The sequence below is a fragment of the Lethenteron reissneri genome, chromosome 57 (assembly GCF_015708825.2).
Source record: "Lethenteron reissneri isolate LAM-NWPU_2019-01 chromosome 57, ASM1570882v1, whole genome shotgun sequence".
In the NCBI taxonomy this organism is placed as follows: Eukaryota; Metazoa; Chordata; class Hyperoartia; order Petromyzontiformes; family Petromyzontidae; genus Lethenteron; species Lethenteron reissneri.
This window is the reverse complement of record NC_083835.1, coordinates 7,600,564-7,619,944: the sequence shown is the minus strand read 5'-3', so window position 1 is coordinate 7,619,944 and position 19,381 is coordinate 7,600,564. Positions and strand designations below refer to the sequence as shown.

General features: G+C 55.7%; 1 protein-coding gene across 1 annotated transcript; it reads left to right on the top strand.

The window, feature by feature from the left end:
* The first annotated feature begins 8,159 nt into the window (after positions 1-8,159).
* On the top strand, positions 8,160-17,234 carry LOC133357305 (keratin, type II cytoskeletal cochleal-like). The gene is made up of 8 exons (XM_061575186.1): positions 8,160-8,771; positions 9,498-9,703; positions 10,017-10,077; positions 10,703-10,798; positions 11,580-11,744; positions 12,251-12,376; positions 14,366-14,586; positions 17,142-17,234. Exons 1-8 carry the CDS (start codon positions 8,160-8,162, stop codon positions 17,218-17,220), a joined length of 1,566 nt encoding a protein of 521 aa, XP_061431170.1. The 3' UTR covers positions 17,221-17,234.
* Positions 17,235-19,381: the final 2,147 nt, after the last annotated feature.

Here is a 19,381-nt window from a genome sequence, read left to right as displayed (position 1 = left end):
TGTTGCCTCCGAAACGTCGTGATTTTTATTTTTTTATTTATTTTTTATTTTACTTTTATTAATCTTAATTTTTTACCTACGTGACTTTACCGAAAACCTTAGAATATGAGACAAAGGCAGTCCGGCATGGACCAGCAACCTCGCGTGCTGGGCTTGATGGGTGCTCGCTCACAGCCACTTGACCCCGACGCTATTTTATTTAATATTTGCAGTTGGGGGAAGGGGGGGTGCGTCTTTTAATCCAGAAAGAAAACGGCTTCGCTTATTTATTTTATCTTCTTGGTTATTTCGGTAAAAGTCACGTAGAATGGAAATAATAAAGTAATAAAAATAAAACATAATACAGTATTACGTTTTATTTTTATTATTTTATTATTTCCATTCTACGTGACTTTACCGAAAGAACCAAGAAGATGAATCCCTGCAGTCACGAAAGCTTTATATCGAAATTTATTTATTTTACTTGATAAATTAAAACGTTTGAACTCTTTAAGTGGAATACAGTCGCTGTCTATTTATCCTGCCACATGGCGATTAATCTACGAGGGTTGTTATTTGTATTGAAGACAGATTTCTATGATTCGTATTTAAATGTTTCGTAACAATAATAAATTATTACTATTATTATCTGGCGTCTGTGAACTCCGATTGTTGAGACTCAGCAAGGACACCAAGACACGTGGTGAGTGGCAGGGTGGGTGTCACCTGGGTCTGCCCCGTGACCTCCTGCCAGCGGGCGTTCGACACTTCACGTGGCCTCAAGGTGCACCTAGCCTGGCACAAGCGTCATGGTGACGTCACCGCCACTGTGTGGCGAATGGCGGTTGTTGTTGTTGTGTGAGATGTGGAGCGGTAGTGTGGCGGTTAGCGCTACGCTGCGCTACGAATCTTGGCGACCCGAGTTCGAATCTCGCTCACGGCCAACACCAGTGACGGTGATTACCTGAACCGGTCCTGGGTCTCCCCTAGGTCGACTCAGCCTCAACTTAGTACCTGGTGCGGTGGACTAACCATTGCCACCGCTGGGGAGACAAAGGCGGCCGGGCGTGGTGCTGGCCACCCACCCCCTCGTGTGCCACAGTGCCGGCCTTCATAGGTGCTGCTCGCTAACAGCACTTGCCCCACCAGTCTGTTGAGGCTACACGGGGGATCTTTGTTATTCTCTTTGTTGGAGCGGTAGGGTCGTGGTTAGCACGCTGCGCTACAAACCACTGCAACCCAGCTTCAGTAGTGATCATCAGAATCGGTTCTGGGATCCCCCCTAGGTCGACTCAGCCTCAAATGAGTACCTCGTGCGGTAGGGCTAACCATCGCCACCGCTGGGGAGACAAAGGCGGCCAGGCGTGGTGCTGGCCCTCGTGTGTGGCGGCCTTCGTAACGAGGCTACACGGGGGGGGGGGGAGGTTGGGGGGGGTTGGGGGGTGTCTTTGTTGTGCACAAACGTGATGGAGCGTGTCAGTGCTGCAAATCGCCCTCCGCGTCAAATCATCGCCGAGCGTCACAACAATTCACGGCTAATGGGGCAGTGACGCTCACACACAAACACGCGCATGAATACGCAAAGGCAAAGATCCCCCCCATCCCCCCACCCCCCGTGTAGCCTTCACAGACTGTTGGGGCAAGTGCTGTTAGCGAGTGGCAGCACCTGTGAAGGCTACCGGCACTGTGGCACACGAGGGGGTGGGTGGGTGGCCAGCACCACGCCCGGCGGCCGCCTTTGTCTCCCCAGTGGCGATGTTTACTACGCATCGCACCAGGCACTCGTTTGAGGCTAAGTCGACCTCAGTGTCAAACGTACACGAACATACACACACACGCACCCTGCCACCAACCCACCCACCGTGCCACCCACTGTGCCATCATGCCACCCACCTACCCTGCCACTACACACACATACACACACACACGCATACACACACATGCAAAGACAAAGATCCCCCGTATAACCTTAACAGACTGTAGGGGCAAGTGCTGTTAGCTAGCAGCACCTATGAAGGCCGGAACGGCACACGAGGGGGTGGGTGGCCAGCACCACGCCCGACCGCCTTTGTCTCCCCAGTGGCTATGTTTACACATCGCACCAGGTACTCATTTGAGGCTGAGTCGACCAAGACACAGACACACACAGACACACACAGACACACACACACAGACACAGACACACACAGACACACACACAGACACACACAGACACACACACAGACACACACAGACACACAGAGAGAGACACACACATACACATATAGACACAGACACACACAGACACACACAGACACACACACACAGACACACACAGAGACACACACAGAAAGAAAGACACACACACAGACACACAGAGACACACACACACAGACACACACACAGAGACAAACACACAGACACATATAGACACAGACACACACACAGACACACACACAGACACACACTCGCACGCACACAGAGACACACAGACAGACACACAGAGACACACACACACAGACACACACACAGACACACACAGAGAGAGACACACACAGACACATATAGACACAGACACACACAGACACACATAGACACAGAAACACACACAGACACACACAGAGACACACACAGACACACACACAGACACACAGAGACACACACAGACACACACACAGAGACAAACACACAGACACACACACACACAGACACACACTCGCACGCACACTAGCACGCGAATTAACTCGGTAAAGAGCGTCCTCCCTCATTAGGGCAGCAGGTAATTGGAGGCTCACACCGTCCCTCGATCGCGTCGACTCCACGATGGTTTTTAATGAGGGCCAGAGAGGGAGGAGCACGGGACCCCGACATATCCAAATCGGCCGTGACTCGTATTTTTTGTGTCTTTCGGTAAAGTCACGTAGATAGGTTCAAAGAAAATAACCCAAAAAAACCACGACGTTTCGATCGCAACGCATAGACACAGGCGCACACACAGACACAGACAAAGATAAAGATCCCCCGTATAGCCTTAACGGACTGTAGGGGCAAGTGCTGTTAGCGAGCACCTATGAAGGCCGGAACGGTACACGAGGGGGTGGGTGGCCAGCACCACGCCCGACCGCCTTTGTCTCGCCGGTGGCGATGTTTACGCACCGCACCAGGTACTCATTTCAGACTGAGTCGACCTAGGGGAGGCCCAAGACCGGTTCAGATAATCGTCACTGGTGTTGGCCGTGAGCGGGAATCGAACCCGGGTCGCCAGGTTCGTAGCGGAGCGCACTAACCGCTACACTACCGCTCCCCCAAACACACACACAGCCAAACACAGACACGGACACACACAGACACACACAGACACAGACACACACAGACACGGACACACACACAGCCAAACACAGACACTCAGACACACACAGACACACACACAGACACACACACAGCCAAACACAGACACTGACACACACACAGACACTGACACACACACAGACACACAGACACACATAGATTCAAAGGAAGTAACACAAAACTACGACGTTTCGATCGCAACACAAGCGGTCGTTGCGATCGAAACGTCGTAGTTTTTTGTTATTTTGTAATTTTCTTTGAACCTACCTAGGTGACTTTACCGCAAGACGTCACAGCAAAGGCTTCATTTATGTTTTAACTACCGCAGTCGTAAGAGTCAAGACGGCCGCACGCTGTTTCTGTGTAGAAACAGCAGCAGCAGGCGATGCCTTCCTGCGTGATGAACGCCGATGCGAAAAAGAAGTCCAGCACACACACACACGTCGCCCTGTGCCACAGACCAGAGCTCGCAAACGGGTTTTGATTCCTTACCCGTACCCGTACCCGGCCGCACCAGGGTCGCAAATGGGTACCCGTTCCCGACCCGTACCCTACCCGAAATGAGTTACAAACGGGGACTCACCAGTGACTCACGGCCTACCCGTACCCGGCCGCACCAGGGTCAGAAACGGGTATCCGTACCTGGCCGGGTACGGGTATGGTACGGGTATCGGGTACCTGATTGCGACCTCTGGGATGAAGCCACGTTGCAGGCGCGGGTGGGTTGATTCTAGGAGCTTGAATTGTGAGAAGAGACAAGACGTTGGGAAATGAGTGACAAACAGTTACTCACCAGTGACTCACGGTCTACCCGTACTCGGCCGCACCAGGGTCGCAAACGGGTACCCGTACCCGTACCTGGCCGGGTAGCTGGGTATCGGGTAGGGTACGGGTATCGGGTACCCGGTTGCGACCTCTGCCTTAGGCTAGACCACACGGCAGCAGTAGCGACATCGGGCCCCGACTGTGAAACAGCAGCAGCAGCATCTGCCTCCAGCGTGATGATGAGCCTTGTGCCACACAGGGGCAGCTGCCACTGAGGGTGTCCCCTCGACCAGACCACCCACAACACCAGAAACATCGCACCCCCCCCCCCCACCCCCCGTACTGTGAAATCCCTGCAGGATGCGTCTGTGACACAGAAACAGCAGTAGCAGCAGCAGCAGCGCCTTCATACGAGACGATCACCATGTTCCACACAGGGACAGCTGCCACTGGGGATGCCCCCCCCTAGGCTAGACCACAGCAGCAGCAGAAGCAGCAGCGCCTTCCTACGAGACGATCACCTTGTTCCACACAGTGACAGCTGCCACTGGGGATGCCCCCCCCTAGGCTAGACCACACATCAGCAGTAGCAGCAGCAGCGCCTTCCTACGAGACGATCACCATGTTCCACACAGGGACAGCTGCCACTGGGGATGCCCCCCCTAGGCTAGACCACAGCAGCAGCAGAAGCAGCAGCGCCTTCCTACGAGACGATCACCTTGTTCCACACAGTGACAGCTGCCACTGGGGATGCCCCCCCCCCTAGGCTAGACCACACATCAGCAGTAGCAGCAGCAGCGCCTTCCTACGAGACGATCACCTTGTTCCACACAGTGACAGCTGCCACTGGGGATGCCCCCCCCCCCCTAGGCTAGACCACAGCAGCAGCAGCAGCGCCTTCCTACGAGACGATCACCTTGTTCCACACAGGGACAGCTGCCACTGGGGATTCCCCCCCCCTAGGCTAGACCACACATCAGCAGTAGCAGCAGCTCCTTACTTCGTGATAATAGAATTGGACCACACGCCCGGCCGCCTTTGTCTCCCTCGTGACGTGTGGAGAGCCAAGCTCGCAATCGGAGATGATCCGTGAGACAAAACACAAAGCAGATGAACAAGATCGAAATCATATTACGGATTTCAGCCTCGGTGATTTCCTGCACAAATTTGCAACGGATAAGGTGGTGCTAATGCCTGGTTTGCAGCGGTGGAAATTCCACGTTCCTATGGCGAGGGTGAATTCATTCATAGGGATAAAGCACGTGTGTGTCAGTGTATGGATGTGGTGGAGCGGTGGTGCAGCGGTTAGCGCTACGCTGCGCTACAAACCCGGCGTCCCGAGTTCGTTTCCCGCTCACGGCCAACACCCAGTGGGATTAATGATCTGGACCGATGAACCCTATCCACAGCTGGATGGAGATCAATGTGATAACGATGTCTCTACCCTGCGTGTGTCCTCTATAAACCACGTGGCCCTCTGTCGTTCAGTGTATCGTAGTATAGTATGTAGTGTAGTGTATAGTAGTGTAGTGTATAGTGGTGTAATGTATAGCGTAGTGTGTAGTAGTGTATTGTATATTGTAGTGTAGAGTCGTGTAGTGTGTAGCGTAGTGTATAGTAGTGTAGTGTATAGTAGTGTAGTGTATAGTAGTGTATAGTGTATAGTAGTGTATAGTGGTGCAATGTATAGCGTATTGTGTAGTAGTGTATTGTATATTGTATTGTATAGTAGGGTATAGTGTATAGTAGTGTATAGTGTAGTATGTAATAGTGTATTGTATAGTGTAGTGTATAGTAGTGTAGTGTATCGTGGTGTAGTATATAGTGTAGTGTATAGTCGTGTAATGTATATTGTATTGTATAGTAGTGTAGGGTATAGTGTAGTGTGTAGTAGTGTATTGTATAGTGTAGTGTGTAGCAGTGTATTGTATAGTGTAGTGTATAGTGTGTAGTATATAGTGTAGTGTATGGTAGTGTAGTGCATAGTGTAGTGTATAGTAGTGTATTGTCGTGTAGTGTAGAGTCGTGTAATGTATATTGTAGTGTGTAGTAGTGTAGTGGTATAGTAGTGTATAGTGTAGTGCATAGCGTAGTGTATAGTGCAGTGCATAGCGTAGTGTATAGTGTAGTGCATAGTGTAGTGTATAGTGTAGTGCATACTGTAGTGTATAGTGTAGTGCACAGCGTAGTGCAGGGTGTAGTAGTACGTATGTTTGTTGAACTTCTTTCACACCGTACGTAGTCAACCGTGCAAGTCGGAGGTGCTGGGTAAGGACACCGCTCCTCTGCGCCTCCATCAGACGTCGCGTTCCACGTCTTGTCGCCAGGAACCCCTCGGGTTCTGATCCTCGTTGGGTTCGAAACCAAAAGCAGAACGCGTGCGTCAGTGACGACCTCGACGTTTCGGGCAACGCTCCTTCTGCAGGGCATCCGTCGTAGGCGGTAACAGGCGAGCCGCATTGATGTCCACGCCACGTCCCGTAGAGTTCCAAATGCCCCATTGCCATGGGATGTGGAACCGAAGGGGCGGTTATTGAAGGCGGTTCTGGATCGAAGCAATCGATCAGGGAGGGTTGGCGGAGATCGGAGGGTTTTTTTCTTGAAATCGAAAACGTGACGAAGTAAAGACCAAGGCCCCCCGTGTAGCGCGCACGGCACGACGGGGCAAGTGGCGTCTTTGTCTCCCCACTGATGATCTTCACTAAATCGTGTCCCTGTGGAACGGTGAGGAGCAGAGGTCGCAAACGGGTTTTGATTCCTTACCCGTACCCTAACCCGGCCGCACCAGGGTCGCAAACGGGTACCCGTACCCGGCCGTACCCGTACCCTACCCGTACCCGGCCGGGTACGGGTAGGGTACGGGTATCGGGTACCCGATTGCGACCTCTGGGATGAAGCCATGTTGCAGGCGCGGGTGGGTTGATTCTAGGAACTTGAATTGTGAGAAGAGACAAGACGTTGGGAAATGAGTGACAAACGGTGACTCACCAGTGACTCACGGCCTACCCGTACCCGGCCGCACCAGGGTCGCAAACGGGTACCCGTACCCGGGTATCGGGTAGGGTACGGGTATCGGGTACCCGGTTGTGACCTCTGGTGAGGAGTGGGGTGGGGGTAGCTCTTCATGGAGTGTGGTGGCGCGGCTCTGAGAATTCTAGGCGGGATTTGGGGGGGTGGGAATTGTTCGATCTTGTTGTGTTAGTTGACGATCCCAGTTTACCATGGGAGTCAAGTTTACCATGGAAGTCCAGTTCACCATGGAAGTCCAGTTTACCATGGGAGTCCAGTTTACCATGAAAGTCCAGTTCGCCATGGAAGTCCAGTTTATCATGGAAGTCCAATTTATCATGGAAGTCCAGTTCACCATGGAAGTCCAGTTTACCATGGGAATCCAATTCACCATGGCAGCCCAGTTTACCATGGGAGTCCAGTTTACCATGGAAGTCCAGTTTACCATGGAAGTCCAGTTCACCATGGGACCCAAGTTTACCATGAAAATCCAGTTCACCATGGCAGCCCAGTTTACCATGGAAGTCCAGTCCACCAAACATTGCCGCTGTATGGTGACGCGTCACCAAGGTCCCACCGTCTCCGAACTCACCGCGTCGGATCGTGGAAAATCATAAACGCAAAAAACAAAACTCGCCAACAAACCATTTCGTGTGTTTTTTCCCCCCTTCTCGTTATTTTCGTAATTTTTTTTATTGCTGTACCACCGCGGGTGGTACAGCGCCGGTGTGCGTACGTGCCGTGGCGCTCGCCTAACCGATGCGCCACCGCTCCCGGTCCGAGGGCACGCGAAATTATCGCACGGGGCGCCCCAAACAACACAGCAGTTGTCGGGTTACCGCGGGGGGGGGGCAAATTGGGCCCCGCTAAATGTGCCGACGCGACCCCATTACTCGGCGTTATCGTCCATAATCATCGGGCCTCCTCCCTCCAGCGTTCCGTATAAATAGTGTCGGGGCACCGCTCATTCGGCACATCAGCACCCGTCTCCTCCTCCTCCAGCTCTCCATCCGCTCTCCATCCGCCCGTCGCCAGCCACCCCGAATCTCTCACCTCAACCCGACTCAACGGACCCAGCCATGTCTTACAGCAAGCCTTGCGAGCCGTGCGTGCCTAACAAGTACGTCAGCAACTTCGCTCCCACGCCGAAGCTGAACAAGCCGTGCGCACCGTGCCACGCGCCCTGCCCCGCGCCCGCCCTCTGCCCGCGTCCGTGCCCGCCTCGTACCACCGTGCGCTGCTGCACCCCGGGACCCGAGCCGTGCCACGATTCTGGCCACGGATTTTCATCCCTGGCACCCTTCATCCACGGCGGGGGCTTCTACACGGCGGGCGCCGCGCACGGCTCGAAGCCGTCGTGCTCCTCGTACGTGCCGTTCACGAGCGCGCCCTGCGGCCCAGCGCCCTGCGGTCCCGTCCACCACACGGACTTCCACGCGCCGTGCGGACCGGCTCCCTGCGCGCCGAAGCCCAAGTGCACCAAGGCCGTGCCCGTGTGCCCGCGGCCCTGCCCGCCCCCCGTGTGCCCCACGCCATGCCCGCGCCCGTCCGCGTGCATCCCGCGCATCAGCATGGAGCCGCTGTGCCCCGCGCCCTGCGTGCAGATCGACCGCAGCGGGCAGAACGTGCGCTGCCAGGAGAAGAACGCCATCAGCCACCTGAACGACCGCTTCGCCAGCTTTATCGATAAGGTGTGATGGCTGGGGTGGGCGGGTGGGTTGTTGAGCGGGTGGGTGCGTGGGTGGGTGAGTAGGTGGGTGGGTGGGTGCGTGGGTGGGTGGTTGAGCGGGTGGGTGCGTGGATTGGTGGTGCGTGGGTGGGTGGGTTGGTTGGTTGTTGAGCGGGTGGGTGGGTGGTTGGGTGGGTGGGTGGGGTGGGTGAGTTGGTGAGTAGGTGGGTGAGTTGTATAGCGAGTGGGTGAAAACATTGGTTGGTGGGTAGTTTGGTGGGTGAGTGGGTGGGTAAAAAAATAATATTTTAGCTGGTGGGTGAGTGAGTTGGTGAGTAGGTGGGTGAGTTGTATAGCGAGTGGATGAATGGGTTGGTGGGTGGGTAGATGCAAGGGTACGTTGGTAGTTTGGTTGGTGAGTGGGTGAGTAGCAAATTGATAGTTTAATTGGTGGGTGGGTGAGCGAGTGGGCGAGTGAGCGAGCGGGTTAATGGGTGGGTGATTAAATGGGTTGGTAACTAATCCGGTGTGCTTGTGAGAAATACATCTAATGGATGTGTGGTTAGGTGGGTTGGCCGATAGATGGACGGACGCTTGCGTTGGCGAGCAAGCGAGCGAGCGAGCAGGCGCTGCAGGCTGCGAGTGGTTGCTAGGTGGATGGGACGCGTGGATTAGCGTCTGGAGCGAACGGAGCGAGCGATCTCCAACGCATCTTACCCTAACCACCACGGGGGGGCATTTCTCACAGGTGCGCTACCTGGAGCAGGAGAACAAGGTCCTGGAGGCGCAGTGGGGCTGCCTGCAGGCGCGCGTCTGCACCTCCGACCTGGACTCGATGTTCGAGACGTACGCACAAGCCATCAAGAGGCAGCTCGACTGCGTGCTGGCCGATCGCCCAAGGCTCGAGACGGAGCTCCACCAGACGCGGGCGCTCGCCGATGAGCACAAGCTCAAGTGAGACTCCCTTGCTGCTGCTGGTGGTGATGGTGGTGGTGATGGTGGTGGGAGCCACGTGGGTGTGGTGGTGGTGGTGGTGGGCCACGTGGGTGTGGTGGTGGTGGTACGCACCTAGTGCTGTGTGTATGAAACGTCAGCAGCGGGAGTAGGAGGGAGAATACAAAGGCGGGCCGGGCGTGGTGGTCGTTTGGCCACAGGGGCTGCTCGCTGCTGCCTGCTCGCAGCCTCTTGCCCCGACGGCGCGTGCGGGCTATGCTGGTGGTGAACCTTTGCCTCTGTCTGTGTGTCACCTGCGCGATGTCGACTGCAGGTACGAGGCGGAGGTGACGGGGCGCGAGGCGGCGGAGGCGAACTTCGTGGCCATTAAGCGGGTGAGAGGGGGTGGGTGGGTGGGTGAGTGGGTGGGTGGGTGGGTGAATGGGTGGGTGAATGGGTGGCTGAATGGGTGGGTGAATGGGTGGGTGGGTGAGTGAGCAGGTGGGTGAGTTGGTGGGTGGGTGAGGGGTTGGATCGGTGGGTGGGTGCAGGGGGTGAGTCAGTGAGTGGGTGGGTGAGTGAGTGGGTGGATGAGTGGGTCAGTGGGTGAGTGGGTCAGTGGGTGAGATGGTGAAGGGGTGGGTGGGTAAACGGCTGGGTGAGTAAGCAGGTGGGTGAGTGGGTGGGTGGGTGAGTGGTTGGGTGGGTGGTTGAGTGGGTGGGTTGGTGGGTGGGTGAGGTGTTAGGTGAGTGGGTGAGTGAGTGGGTGAGTTGGTGGGTAAGGGGTTAGGTGAGTGAGTGAGTGGGTGGGTGAGGGGTTGAGTGAGTGGGTGAGTGAGTGGGTGAGTGAGCGGGTGGGTGAGTGAGTGAGTGGGTGAGAGGTTGGTTGAGTGTGTGGGTGAGTGGATGAGGGGGGTTGACACTCAGTGGCTAGGCGAAGTGCGCTGGTGACTGGGTGCTCCGATCCGTGGACCCTCGGGACTTGAACCCTCGCGCCTCGCCCCTCCTCGTGTCCCCCAGGAGGCTGACGACAACTACATGGGCAAGGTGCAGATGGAGACACGCGTGGGGCAGCTCAGCGATGAGCTCCACTTCATCAAGGAGCTCTTCGCCTGCGTGAGCATCCCTCCTGCGTCACCACACATACACACACACAGTGTCACTTAACACTCAGTTGTGGCGGTTGTGGTGGTTGTGGCGGTTGTGGTGGTTGTGGAAGTCAGCGTCCAAACCCCCCCCCTCTCCCCCACCCCTCCCCCAACCCCACCGGTGACGATTATCTGGACCGGTCCTGGGCCGCCTCTAGGTCGACTCAGCCTCAAATGAGTACCTGGTGCGGTGTGTAGTAAACGTCGGCACTGGGGGAGACAAAGGCGGCCGGGCGTGGTGTTGGCCACCCCACCCCATCGAGTGCCGTGCCGGCTTTCTGCTGCTCGCTAACAGCACTTGCCCCTGCAGTCTGTTACAGGCTACACGGGGGAGCTTTGTCTGCTGCTCGTGACGATGGTGTCTGTGGTGTTGAAGATGGTGATGGTGGTGGTGATGGGGTTCTTAGTGGTTGTGATGATGGTGGTGGTGGTAATGGGGGTCTTTGTGGTTGTGATGGTGGTGGTGGTGGTGATGGGGGTCTTCGTGGTTGTGATGATGGTGGTGGTGGTGATGGGGTTCTTAGTGGTTGTGATGGTGGTGGTGGTGGTGATGGGGTTCTTCGTGGTTGTGATGGTGGTGGTGGTAATGGGGGTCTTAGTGGTTGCGATGGTGATGGTGGTGTTGGTGATGGTGTTGAAGCGGGTGATGATGCCGGTTGATGATGACGACGATGGCAGTGTTGGTGATCACGGTGACCCACCGAGCCTGACCCACGTGACCCCCCGTGACCCCCCCGTGACCCCCGCAGGAGATGCAAGAGATGGAGGAGAGGATCCGCGACATGAACGTGACCATCGACCTGGACACGGGCTGCAACTTCGACCTGAGCTCGCTCATCGCCGAGGTCCGCGCCAACTACGAGATGGTGGCCGCACGCAGCCGCGAGGAGGTCGAGTGTTGGTACAAGAGCAAGGTGACCTCCTCCTCCACCTCCTCCTCCTCCTCCTCCTCATCAAACACCTCCTCAGCAACAAACACCTCATCAACCATCAATATCATCAAGCATCATCATCATCAACCATCATCATCATCAATCATCATCATAAACCATCTCATCAACATCATCATCAATCACCTCATCATCAACCATCATCAATCACCTCATCGACATCATCATCAATCACCTCATCGACATCATCATCAATCACCTCATCGACATCATCACCACACCCTCACCTCTCCTCACCACTTCACCTCTCACCCCACACCATCGCCTCTCCCCATCACACCCGCTCGCCTCCACCACCTCACCTGACCCCGCTCACCTAACCCCTTCACCTAACCCCCTCACCTGACCCCCTCACCTGACCCCCCCACGTGATCACCCCACGTGACCACCTCACCTGACCCCCTCACCTGACCCCCTCACCTGACCGCCTCACCTGACCCCCTCACGTGACCGCCCCACGTGACCCCCAGATGGACGACATGGCCGAGGCGTCCGAGCGGCACTGCATTGAGCTGCGCTGCACCAAGAACGAGATCCTGGAGCTCTCCTCCATGGTGCAGAGGCTCGCGTGCGAGATCGACGGCCTCAAGACCCAGGTGAGCTGGGCAGCCATGGGCCACCTCCTCCTCCTCCTCGCCTGGTGTACAGGAGGTCGTGGGTTCGATCCCGACCCCTGACGATGCCTGCTGCTGCTGTATATTTGGAGTTTGTGTCTCTCTCTCTCATCATCATCATCACGGTGGCTAAGAGATGTTAACTACCTCGCCTGGTGCACAGGAGGTCGTGGGTTCGATCCTGACCCTGACGATGCCTGCTGCTGCTGTATATTTGGAGTTTGTGTCTCTCTCTCTCATCATCATCATCACGGTGGCTAAGAGATGTTAACTACCTCGCCTGGTGCACAGGAGGTCGTGGGTTCGATCCCGACCCTGACGCCCGCTCTATATTTGGAGTCTGTGTGTGTCTCTCTCTCATCATCATCACGGTGGCTAGGAGATGTTAACTACCTCGCCTGGTGTACAGGAGGTCGTGGGTTCTATCCCGACCCTTGACGATGCCTCGACTGTGTGTGTGTGCATGTCTCTCTCTCATCATCATCATCATCACAGTGGCTATGATATGTTAACTACCTCGCCTGGTGTACAGGAGGTCGTGGGGTCGATCCTGACCCTGACGCCTGCTGCTGTATGTTTGAAGTCTGCGTCTCTCTCTCTCTGTCTCTGTCTCCGTGGTCACGTGGATTTGTCTCCGGGTCCTCCGGGTTGTCCCCATCCACATTTAGAACCGACGTCACCACGGCGTTCAGAGTGTTTGACGACTGCTATGAATGTTCACACGATGACGACGATGATGACGATGATGATGACGATAACGATGATGAGACCCACTTCGTTGAGTTGTCATTTGTGACCAGGTCGCTTAACAGCAGCTCAGCGGACCTGACCTGATGAGATTAAAATAAAAAACAATAGTTTAGTTTTTTTGGGGGATATTTCTTAAAACGATTTGTTTACCTTTCACATTCTTTGCCCAGCTGCCGTGTTTTTGTGTTTTTGTTGTTGTTATTGTAAAGTTCTCATGCCGGGCCACTCACTGGACATCTGTGAAACTCAAGAGCTTCATAGCTCATCGGATTCTGACGAGAGCGCAACCCTCCCCTCCCTCCTCCCCTCCCTCCTCCCCTCCCTCCTCCCCTCCCTCCTCCCGTGTATCTGACCCCCCCCCACCCACACCTCACCCCCCCCCCACCCACATCTCACCCCGCACCCACACCCCCCCACCCACACCTCACCCCCCCCCACCCACATCTCACCCCACACCCCCCCACCCACACCTCACCCACTCCCACCTCACCACCCCCCCCCCACACCTCACCCCCCCCCCACCCACATCTCACCCCCCACCCACACCCCCCCACCCACACCTCACCCCCCCACCCACACGCCACAACCCCCCACTCACACCTCCCCCCCCCACCTCAACCCCCACTCCCACCTCACCCACCCCCACCTCACCCACCCCCACCTCACCCACCCCACCTCTACCCCCACCTCACTTCACCCCCACCTCAACCCCCACCCCTACCTCACCCACCCCACCTCACCACCACCCCCACCTCACCCACCCCCACCTCACCCACCCCACCTCACCACCCCCACCACCACCTCAACCCCCACCTCACCCACCCCCACCTCACCCACCCCACCTCTACCCCCACCTCACTTCACCCCCACCTCAACCCCCACCCCTACCTCACCCACCCCACCTCACCACCACCCCCACCTCACCCACCCCCACCTCACCCACCCCACCTCACCACCCCCACCACCACCTCAACCCCCACCTCAACCCACACCCCACCTCACCCCACTCCCACCTCAACCCCCCCACCTCAACCCCCACCCCTACCTCAACCCCCACCTCACCACCACCACCACCCCTACCTCACCCCACCCCCACCCCACCTCAACCCCCCCACCTCAACCCCCACCTCACCACCACCACCTCAACCCCCACCCACCTCACCCCACTCCCACCTCAACCCCCCCACCTCACCACCACCACCCTCACCACCACCACCACAGCGTTGCCAGCTGGAGAGCTCCATCCAGGAGGCGGAGCACCACGGGGAGATGAACGCTCACGAGGCCCGTGACGCGACCGCGCGCGTCGAGACGGAGCTGTCGCAGGCGAAGGCCGACATGGCGAGGCACGTGCGCGACTACCAGGAGCTCATGAACGTGAAGCTCGCCCTCGACATCGAGATCGCCACCTACCGGAAGCTGCTGGAGGGCGAGGAGAGCAGGTGGGGGAAGAGACAGGCTCGCACCTGTACACTCGCCTGTACACTCGCCTGTCTGTACACTCACCTGTACACTCGCCTGTCTGTACACTCACCTGTACACTCGCCTGTACACTCACCTATACACTCGCCTGTCTGTACACTCACCTGTACACTCGCCTGTCTGTACACTCACCTGTACACTCGCCTGTACACTCACCTATACACTCGCCTGTCTGTACACTCACCTGTACACTCACCTGTACACTCGCCTGTACACTCACCTGTCTGTACACTCGCCTGCCTGTACACTCACCTGTACACTCTCCTGTACACTCACCTATACACTCACTTGTACACTCACCTGTACACTCACCTGTGCACTCGCCTGTACACTCACTTGTACACTCGCCTGTCTGTACACTCACCTGTACACTCGCCTGTCTGTACACTCACCTGTACACTCACCTGTGCACTCGCCTGTACACTCACTTGTACACTCGCCTGTCTGTACACTCACCTGTACACTCGCCTGTCTGTACACTCACCTGTACACTCGCCTGTCTGTACACTCACCTGTACACTCGCCTGTCTGTACACTCACCTGTACACTCACCTGTACACTCGCCTGTACACTCACCTGTCTATACACTTACCTATACACTCACCTGTCTGTAGACTCACCTGTACACTCGCCTGTACACTCACCTGCCTGTACACTCACCTGTACACTGATCTGTATACTCACCTGGCTGTACACTCACCTGCACACTCACCTGTACACTCACCTGCCTGTACATTCACCTATACACTCACCTGCCTGTACACTCACCTGCACACTCACCTGTACACTCACCTGCCTGTACACTCACCTATACACTCACCTGCCTGTACACTCACCTGTACACTCATTCACCTGTACATTCGCCTGTCTGTATACTCAGCTGCACACTCACCTATACACTCACCTATACACTCACCTGCCTGTCCACTCACCTGCCCGCGAACCCGCCTGTCCCACCTATCCGCACGTGTCGGCGGCCTCTTCACCAATGCACTCACCTGTCTGACACCCCTCAACCAATCCACCCACCTGCTTGACCTCTCCACCTGTCCGCTCACCTGCCTGTACACTCACCTGTACACTCACCTGTACACTCCGGCCTCTTCACCAATGCACTCACCTGTCTGACACCCCTCAACCAATCCACCCACCTGCTTGACCTCTCCACCTGTCCACTCACCTGTCTGTACACTCACCTGTACACTCACCTGTACACTCACCTGTACACTCCGGCCTCTTCACCAATGCACTCACCTGTCTGACACCCCTCAACCAATCCACCCACCTGCTTGACCTCTCCACCTGTCCACTCACCTGCCTGTACACTCACCTGTACACTCACCTGTACACTCACCTGTACACTCCGGCCTCTTCACCAATGCACTCACCTGTCTGACACCCCTCAACCAATCCACCCAGCTGCTTGACCTCTCCACCTGTCCGCTCACCTGCCTGTACACTCACCTGTACACTCACCTGTACACTCACCTGTACACTCCGGCCTCTTCACCAATGCACTCACCTGTCTGACACCCCTCAACCAATCCACCCACCTGCTTGACCTCTCCACCTGTCCGCTCACCTGCCTGTACACTCACCTGTACACTCCGGCCTCTTCACCAATGCACTCACCTGTCTGACACCCCTCAACCAATCCACCCACCTGCTTGACCTCTCCACCTGTCCGCTCACCTGCCTGTACACTCACCTGTACACTCACCTGTACACTTCGGCCTCTTCACCAATGCACTCACCTGTCTGACACCCCTCAACCAATCCACCCACCTGCTTGACCTCTCCACCTGTCCACTCACCTGTCTGTACACTCACCTGTACACTCACCTGTACACTCACCTGTACACTCCGGCCTCTTCACCAATGCACTCACCTGTCTGACACCCCTCAACCAATCCACCCACCTGCTTGACCTCTCCACCTGTCCACTCACCTGCCTGTACACTCACCTGTACACTCACCTGTACACTCACCTGTACACTCCGGCCTCTTCACCAATGCACTCACCTGTCTGACACCCCTCAACCAATCCACCCAGCTGCTTGACCTCTCCACCTGTCCGCTCACCTGCCTGTACACTCACCTGTACACTCACCTGTACACTCACCTGTACACTCCGGCCTCTTCACCAATGCACTCACCTGTCTGACCCGCCTCAACCAATCCACCCACCTGCTTGACCTCTCCACCTGTCAGCTCACCTGCCTGTACACTCACCTGTACACTCCGGCCTCTTCACCAATGCACTCACCTGTCTGACCCGCCTCAACCAATCCACCCACCTGCTTGACCTCTCCACCTGTCCGCTCACCTGCCTGTACACTCACCTGTACACTCCGGCCTCTTCACCAATGCACTCACCTGTCTGACACCCCTCAACCAATCCACCCAGCTGCTTGACCTCTCCACCTGTCCACTCACCTGTCCGCTTGTCACACCTCTCTCTCTCACACACAACGACTAACGCCTGCCCTCTCTGCCCCCCCCCCCCCCCCCCCAGACTGCACTGCGTGCCAGACCGCTGTGGGCAGCCTTGCATGCCCTGTGACCCATGCGGCCCCTCCCGCCGCTGCCTGTGAAGGGTGACCTCTCAACCCCCCGCCCCCCGCCCCCCGCCCCCCGCCCCCCGCCGTGTGGGATAGGGGTGCCAAGTGCCCCCACCTCCCCCACCCCCCGCTCACTCATCCCCCCGCCCCGCCCCTCCCCGCCTAGCCCCCACCCTCGAGCGAAGAGTCAATCGGAAGAATGAGACCGAGAGGATGATGATCCTGGGTTCAGTCACAGGCCGTAGACGCTACCACCAACTACCACCAACCACCACAACCACCACAACCACCACCACCAATGCAAACGCCGCCGAACAATACAACAGCCACTAATACTACCACCACCACCAACACCACAACCACCAACACCACAACCACCAACACCACCACCGATACAACCACCACGAACACAACCAATGCAACAAACCAGCACCACCAATGCAACCACCACCGCCATCACTCACACCACCAACACTAACACGACCACCAAGTCCTGGCAACACTGGGGAGACAAAGGCGGCTGGTCACCCACCCTCATCTCGCGTGCCATGCCGGCCTTCATAGGCGCTGCTGCAACTCCTCGTCAAACAGCACTTGCCCGACAGTCTATTGAGGCTATACGGGAGGGATGGGGGGGGTGTAGAGTCTTTGTCTTTGTGCAAGGGAGAACATCGCTGCTGCTGCTGGTGCTGGTGGTGGTCGTGGCTTCGGGCACTTGAGGTCGATTGCAACCGAGGGAGACAACGTTGGTTGACTGTTGCTCGTCGGAGCTGCGGGCTTTGTGTGTAGAGTTTTAGAGAATTGAAAATAAACTTTGACCTCGTCAGCACATCCCCTTCTCTGTCCGTGATGTTGTTCACCCCCGAGTGGGTGAGCGAGTGGGTGAGCGAGTGGGGTGGGTGAGCGAGTGGGTGAGTGAGTGGGTGGGTGAGTGGGTGAGTGAGCGGGTAAGTGAGTGGGTGAGTGGGTGGGTGAGTGGGTGAGTAGGTGAGTGAGTGGGTGAGTGGGTGGGCAGGTGAGTGAGTGAATGGGCAAGTGAGTGGGTGAGTGAGTGGGTGGGTAAATGGGTGAGTGAATGAGTGGGTGAGTGAGCGGGTGAGTGAGTGGGCAGGTGAGTGAGTGAATGGGCAAGTGAGTGGTGGGTGAGTGAGTGGGTGGGTAAATGGGTGGGTGGGTGGGTGAGTGGGTGAGTGAGCGAGTGAGTGAGTGGGCGGGTGAGTGGGTGAGTGCTGTTGTGACCTGGAGTGTGATGATTGAACATAGTGTGGTGGTGGTGGTTGTTTGTAGCGCTGACTTTCATAGTGTAGTGTATAGTAGGTATTGTAGTGTAGTGTATGGTAGTGTAGTGTATAGTAGTGTATAGTCTTGTAGTGTATGCTAGTGCAGTGTATAGTAGTGTATAGTGTAGTGTACAGTACACTAGTACAGCACACCGGTTGTGTGTTGGAGAGTAAACCCACACAACATTTGCATTTATAGTGTAGTGTATAGTAATGTAGTGTATAGTGTAGTGTATAGTAGTGTAGTGTATAGTAGTGTAAAGTGTAGTGGATAGTAGTGTAGTGTATAGTGTAGTGTATAGTAGTGTAGTGTATAGTAGTGTAAAGTGCAGTGGATAGTAGTGTAGTGTATAGTGTAGTGTATAGTAGTGTAGTGTATAGTAGTGTAAAGTGTAGTGTATAGTAGTGTAGTGTATAGTGTAGTGTATAGTAGTGTAGTGTATAGTAGTGTAAAGTGTAGTGGATAGTGTAGTGGATAGTGTAGTGCATAGTGTAGTGTATAGTAGTGGAGTGTATAGTGTAGTGTATAGTGTAGTGTATAGTGTAGTGTATAGTAATGTAGTGTATAGTAATGTAGTGTATAGTGTAGTGTATAGTAGTGTAGTGTATAGTAGTGTAGTGTATAGTGTAGTGTATAGTAGTGTAGTGTATAGTAGTGTAAAGTGTAGTGGATAGTGTAGTGGATAGTGTAGTGCATAGTGTAGTGTATAGTAGTGTATAGCAGAGGTGTGGACTCGAGTCATGTGACTTGGACTCGAGTCAGACTCGAGTCATGAATTTGATGACTTCAGACTCGACTTGGACTTGCATAACAATGACTTTGTCCCACCTCTGAGGTGTGGACTCGAGTCATGTGACTTGGACTCGAGTCAGACTCGAGTCATGAATTTGATGACTTCAGACTCGACTTGGAC

Coding starts and splice junctions, on each gene's coding strand:
- LOC133357305 (XM_061575186.1), top strand. CDS start 8,160: ATGTCTTACAGCAAGCCTTGCGAGCCGTGCGTGCCTAACAAGTACGTC. Junction 9,704..10,016: donor GCCGATGAGCACAAGCTCAA/GTGAGACTCCCT, acceptor TGTCGACTGCAG/GTACGAGGCGGAGGTGACGG. Junction 10,799..11,579: donor TCAAGGAGCTCTTCGCCTGC/GTGAGCATCCCT, acceptor TGACCCCCGCAG/GAGATGCAAGAGATGGAGGA.